The sequence below is a fragment of the Trichomonas vaginalis genome, chromosome V (genome assembly GCF_026262505.1).
Source record: "Trichomonas vaginalis G3 chromosome V, whole genome shotgun sequence".
NCBI lineage: Eukaryota > Parabasalia > Trichomonadida > Trichomonadidae > Trichomonas > Trichomonas vaginalis.
Genome location: NC_067207.1, coordinates 379,031 through 386,228, shown reverse-complemented (window position 1 = coordinate 386,228; position 7,198 = coordinate 379,031). Strand labels below are relative to the sequence as shown.

Genomic DNA, 7,198 nt, shown 5'->3' with positions numbered 1-7,198 from the left:
GCTATTTGATCAAGCCTTTAAAACAAACTACATATAAGATTGCTTTAAATTGACCAAAAAATTGAATACTTGCTTTAAATTGACCGTTCAATTTAAAGTTCGTCCCAAAATACAAACTTCTCCAAAATGAAAAACTATACACTATTTTTTACATTTATCTATTTAAAATGTCAGTTTATTACTTGACAAAACACAATATTTGGTAAATTTTTAAATTTGGTCAAAGCACCCAATGAGCTCATTTCGATTTTCTCCAAGGAGAAGAGGAGAAACTAATCAATTTTGAATATGTGGGGAAGACAGACTAATTCAATTTCTCCATGAAGATTGAGAAATGGAAAAGCTTTGGAGACGGATATTGCATTCTCTTAAAAATGTATAGGGTATTCTTATTGACTTGCAATTTAATTGTTCACTGACAAAAATTTTCTTTTTATTTAAGTATCTGAATCAAATGCAAACATATCATTAAAAATATCTTAAGATATTAATTAATGATGGCGTATTTTTTTACTTTTTTGATGGAACTAATCCTGCAGAAGCAGTTTTTACAAATGTAGAAAGATATGAAAAATTATAAGTGATAATTTTTCCAGAATTTATTGAACAATTTTCATTAAATAAATGATTAAAAGTGTTAAAAAATGAGTTTATGTTAGATTATTAAATATAACAAGTCCATTTGTTGAATTTGAATCAACATATGAATCTGAGATAGTCAAAGTGTAGCCTTCCCCTTTGTTCTGATTTTTGTTCATTTTTTAACATTATTATGGCAAAAATATTTTACGGGCGTGACATTGTCCCAATTAAATTGTGTATCATTCAAATAATAATATTTTCAATAGGTTTGCTAAATTTTTTCCATATTTTTCTTATATTCATGAAAGTGTTGATGAGTTCGAATATATTGAATCAATTGCATTCAACATATAACTTATTTTATCAAAAGCAGATTCATGACAGAATTTATTCATTAGATCTATTAAAAGAGAAGATTGTTCTTATTGAAGGCCGTCTTAAATCAGAATCAGCAACATACACACAGAAATGCCATGAAGTCGACGAATTGAAGAAAACATTGTTGTCCGAAGTTGAAAACAGAAGAAATTGATGGACAAATCGAAACATTCCGTTTATTTACGAACGGAATGTCGAAATCTTGAGAAAGGAATCCTTTTCCAACAAGGTCGTGTTCGTGCTCTTGAAGATGAACTTGAAACGCCGATGAATATCCACAGATGGCGTTTCTTAGAAGCATCGAATCCAGAACTTCTTAATCTCCTCAAGATGACACAAGAACTCCGAAACAAACTTATGGAACGTCTTTATCGAATCGACAAACTTAAAGTTCTTCGTGAAGAACGTCGTAAACTTCTTGTTCGCGAACAAAGGAAAGTTGGAAGTCAAACGAAAGATGACGGTGATGAAGAAATTAGAATTCTTGAAGAACAGCTCGAAATGAAGACGAAACAACTTCAAGAGATCGAAACAGAGCTGTTTGATCGCTCAAGTAACATCGATGAACTTAAGAAGAGTGTTGAAGAAGTTCGTGGTGAACTCAATTACACTAAATCATCATATTTCATGGAGAAGAAGAAAGTCCACGAGATGAGGTCATCAACACAGTCAAAAACAGAAGAAATAGCAGGAAACACAGCCAAGTTCATTGGCGGTGGATTCCCAGTCAGTTCAGTTCCTTCAACAGCACAATCTATCTCTGCAATCGAAGGGAACAAGATAAACAAAGCAATCGTAATTCCGAAAGTAACAAATTCTCGTCCTTCGAAAGTTTTACCTAAAGGATGGAATCCATCACGACAAGCACTCAAACCTTTCTTACCAACTGTCTCCGAACTTCGTGCTTAATTATTTCTATTTCTATATTGTTTTTTTTTATTTGTTATTTTATAAATTGTTTGATTTACTTTATTTAATATTAAGAATTCATTTGAAGTTAAAAAAATTTCATACACTCTCAAAACTAATAAACGCCTATTTTTAAATCCTGCAAATCCAGATACAATGAAATTTCTATGCATTTATTGCTTGCGATGTTATTTTTCTTAATTAGTATTTCACAATATCCAATTAGAAATGTATTGCTTCCTTTTGGTTTGTTTTCTCCTCATTTAAAAATTGAAAAATTAAAAGCAAAGTTTTTATAAAAAAGAAAAGATTTAACAGCTTAAATAATTTGTTTTGCCGTTGAACAGAATAACGACTTTTGTCGACATAATACTGCCATTTATATCTATACTTTGCGTGAAAATAATCCTGCAGTTGCAGTTTTTGCAAACTTTGAAAGAAAAATCGATTTAAGGGAGATTATTCTATGAGAAACTATTGAGCAGTTTTCATTAAATATATGAGTAAACGTATTAAAATCGTAACCTTCTTTTATATTCTTAAATATAACAGTTCCTGATCCTGTGGTTGAATTAGAGTCAACATATGAATCTGAAATAGTCGAATTATAACCATCTATATCTTGCCCAAACATGTATTTTGCAGTGTTATTTAAAAATATGCAGTGATCTAAATTAGTTTTGGATATACAATAAAATAGAACTTGGTTTTTATCTGCTCCACATTTATTTCCAATAATATTACAATACGAAACTGTATGAGTTAATGAATAATCTGAAGAGGAAATAAAAGCGAAAAACTTTCAATTTGAGCGTTTTCTCTAAATGTTGAAAAATTATATGTACCCGAATTTCCTAAAAGTCCAATAGTTATTGATGAATACATTTGTTGTTTGTGATGTTGTTATTATCAAAACATATATCGCCAAAAGAAATACCAAATGTGTAACTTCCTTTTTCTTCATTTTCTCCACATTTAAGAACAGAAACTTCAATTGCATAGTTTTTATTAGAAAGGTATTGCTTAGCAGCTTGAGCAAATGCCATAGCTTGCTCTGCTATTGACGCATAATAACATGTTCGATGTTGGACGAACTCTCCATCTGCTTGGCAGTTATAATAAACAGACCCTCCACCATATTCTGTGGTGGAACTACAATTGGTAAATACTGTTTCTTCAAGTAATGTACACACTTTATTAGTTCTTTGAATGCAAATTGCGCCAGTTTCTTTGCATTCTTTATAGAAACAAAGTAAAACATAATAATTATTGATACTGCTATTATCAAATAATACGGTCCCATTTTGTATATAGTCACATTTATCTTTACTACCAAAATATTGATCCCAGCTGGACTTTTTTGCATTTTTCAAATTTAATATGTGCATTTAAATATGCCGAAGATTGATTAGGTTTAATCATCTAGTAATGAATATTATTCTTCTCTTTGTTCTGTATCATAAAGTTCATCACTGCAAGATTTGTCTGTATTTTGTCGCATAATAAAGTCGTAAAAATATTTTTACGGGTGTGAACTATCCAAAGAAAAAGAATTTCCAATTTAAACTGTGACATCGCTAATGATCGAAAAATTAACAATTTTAATAAGGATCTAATTTGTAGAAATAACAACAAGAACCTCCAAAATCCAAAATACAAAGGGACGAACTTTAAATTGAATGGTCAATTTAAAGCAAGTATTCAATTTTTTGGTCAATTTAAAGCAATGAATGAGAAAAACTTTGAGCTTAGGGCTAATGAAGGTTTTTACAACGTAGATAGATAGACAAATGTATATGTCATCATTCCTATGAGTATGGTAGATTTCTATAAAAAGTGAGTGCAATATCACATTGCATTTCGAAACATGAGAGAAATAAGCATATATATACGTTATTACATATATATCTATATGCTATTCTATATTATTACAATGTTAAAATAAGAAAAGCTCTAAGAGTCTCATTTGAAATATAATCTATGTTATTTTTATATAACAATTATCAATGAGAATGTAAATTATATTTGATTAGACGATAAATGATGAATAGACTTAATTATTTATGATTAGACATGTGTGAATAGAAAAATTTGTTAACATTTATGAAGATAATGTGTTTTGATTGAGATTACATTTGTGCTTAGTGGGATATTGCTATTATATTGCATTTATATGTGTAAATTAGGAAAACTCGCACTTTTTCACTTGAATGTGATTCATTGAATTTTAATTCAAGAAAGGAGTTTACAAATGCAGAGTATTGTTCCTTTACCCTGCATTTGTAAACTCCTTTCTCGAATAGCTTGCACTTTTTCACTTGAATGTGATTCATTGAATTTCAATTCAAGAAAGGAGTTTACAAATGCAGAGTATTGTTCCTTTACCCTGCATTTGTAAACTCCTTTCTCGAATAGCTTGCACTTTTTCACTTGAATGTGATTCATTGAATTTCAATTCAAGAAAGGAGTTTACAAATGCAGAGTATTGTTCCTTTACCCTGCATTTGTAAACTCCTTTCTCGAATAGCTTGCACTTTTTCACTTGAATGTGATTCATTGAATTTCAATTCAAGAAAGGAGTTTACAAATGCAGAGTATTGTTCCTTTACCCTGCATTTGTAAACTCCTTTCTCGAATAGCTTGCACTTTTTCACTTGAATGTGATTCATTGAATTTCAATTCAAGAAAGGAGTTTACAAATGCAGAGTATTGTTCCTTTACCCTGCATTTGTAAACTCCTTTCTTGAATATCTTCATTTCTTTTAATTATAAAGATCACATTCTGTATAAAACTCCTCAAATATCCTCAATTTCCCATTACAATAATAAATAACCATTTTCTATATTTCTTAAATTTCTCTAATCCTTAATTTTCTTATCAAATTTGTTATTTTTTCAATAATTTTTAAAATTTTCTAATATTTTTTGGAAATTTTTATTTAATTTTGTGAGAAATTTATTCAATTCTTATTATATAATAATATTATTCAAAAATATTGTTGTAATTTTTCAGTGATTACGATAATTTTTAATTCAATTTTTAATCGAATGTTTTGATGGGACGAGCTTACTGAGCATTGGCTCATCCCATCAAAACATTCCATTCAAAACTCTGGCCTTCATCGAGGCCAGAGCTCACAATTCATCTCCTCAGAGCCAAGTTCCTCGACGGTCGTCCTCATTAGGCACGATCCGAGAGGAACTTGGCTCTTCATTAAAATCACAAGCTCTGGCCATTGCTAAGGCCAGAGCTTCGCAAACCATCCTCGGGGCCGGTTTCCTCAAAGACCGCCCTGATTCAGGGCGGCCGGAGAGGAATCCAGCTCCGAGAGAGTGCCCATACGAAGCTCTGGCCTTAGCAGTGGCCAGGGCTTTCAAAAACAATCCTCAGGGCCGAGTTTTGCGATGATCGTCGATCATGTCGACAGTCTCGCAAGAACTCGGCCCTGAAAGACATACAGATACATGCTCTGGCCCCAGCAAAGACCAGGGCTTCGTTTTAAATACCCAGGGCCGGCTTTCTCAAATGCAGCCCTTATCCCGGGCGGCAGGAGCGGAATCCGGCCTTGGGATACTTACCAAACGAAGCTCTGACCCTAGCAAAGGCCAGAGCCTACAAATGCAATCCTCAGGGCCGATTTTGAGGGAGATCGTCCACATCATTGACGATCTCCTCTCATTTCGGCCCTGAAAGAAAGAAATACACAGGCCCTGACCATAGCAAAGGCCAGGGCTTCGCTTTAAATCCATAGGGCCGGCTTTCTCAAATGCCGCCCTTATCCCAGGCGGCAGGAGCGAAAACCGGCCATGGGAATCCTACAATACCAAGCCCTGGCTCCTACTGAGGCCAGAGCCTGCAAAATTCATCCTCAGGGCCGAGTTTTGCGATGATCATCCACATGATAGACATTCTCGCAGAAACTCGGCCCTGAAAGACGTAATATCACAGTCTCTGGCCTCAGTAGAGGCCAGAGCCTCGCTTACATTACTCAGGGCCGGCTTTCTCAAATGCCGTCCTGATCTATGGCGGCAGGAGAGAAATCCGGCCCTGGGAAGCATGAAATACGAAGATCTGGCCTTATAAGAGGCCAGAATCTGCAAATACTCCCTTCTCTACAGATTATGATCCAATGTAACACAGAAAGCCTAGAAGGAAGCCCTTTCTCAAGGTTAAGACTTCCTTCCTGGCTTTCTGATACTGGATGGAGTGGAGTTTGGCTTCCATTGCAACTCCTTCCAGGAAGATCAAATGATTACACAAAAGTCATGGCAATTGTATTCTAACACTATAAATACAATTGCCATGGCCTACAATTGCGAGTGCCTGCTGCTTCAGCAGAGATTTGCAGCAGACACTCGCAATGTTAACCAAAATTCGTCTGAAAGTTAGAAGATGGGCTTTTTCTCAAGGTCAAAGTCCATTTCCTAACCTTCTTATATTATTTATTATTAAAATAACCATTTTGACAGATTATTATTTTTTATCCCGGCATCATCAGCTTGTCATTCTAAGCTTATCATTTTCAGCTTATACTTATAAATTCTAAAACAGTGATTATTGAATTCACGGAATAGAACACCACATTAAGAAATATTATTTACTAACTTTTTCAATAATTAAAAAATATCAATGATACTTAAGTGTCATCACATACAACACATTCTTATGATCATCATAATATATATTATAGAATATTGCATAATAATCCAAATTCAATTTCAATATTAAAGTGTACTATCCATTATCTCTTAACATCATAACATACTCAACGAGTACTGATCATATGCTATTGATCAAGCCTTTAAAACAAACTACATATAAGATTGCTTTAAATTGACCAAAAAATTGAATACTTGCTTTAAATTGACCGTTCAATTTAAAGTTCGTCCCAAAATACAAACTTCTCCAAAATGAAAAACTATACACTATTTTTTACATTTATCTATTTAAAATGTCAGTTTATTACTTGACAAAACACAATATTTGGTAAATTTTTAAATTTGGTCAAAGCACCCAATGAGCTCATTTCGATTTTCTCCAAGGAGAAGAGGAGAAACTAATCAATTTTGAATATGTGGGGAAGACAGACTAATTCAATTTCTCCATGAAGATTGAGAAATGGAAAAGCTTTGGAGACGGATATTGCATTCTCTTAAAAATGTATAGGGTATTCTTATTGACTTGCAATTTAATTGTTCACTGACAAAAATTTTCTTTTTATTTAAGTATCTGAATCAAATGCAAACATATCATTAAAAATATCTTAAGATATTAATTAATGATGGCGTATTTTTTTACTTTTTTGATGGAACTAATCCTGCAGAAGCA

At 32.9% G+C, this 7,198-nt stretch overlaps 1 protein-coding gene across 1 annotated transcript; it reads left to right on the top strand.

Moving 5' to 3' along the window:
- Positions 1–1,113: 1,113 nt before the first annotated feature.
- TVAGG3_0256420 (cilia- and flagella-associated protein 58-related family) lies at positions 1,114–1,869 on the top strand (the record flags this gene model as incomplete). Its single annotated transcript, XM_051228227.1, has 1 exon — positions 1,114–1,869. One exon carries the CDS (start codon positions 1,114–1,116, stop codon positions 1,867–1,869), a length of 756 nt encoding a protein of 251 aa, XP_051097957.1.
- Between the last annotated feature and the right edge of the window lie 5,329 nt (positions 1,870–7,198).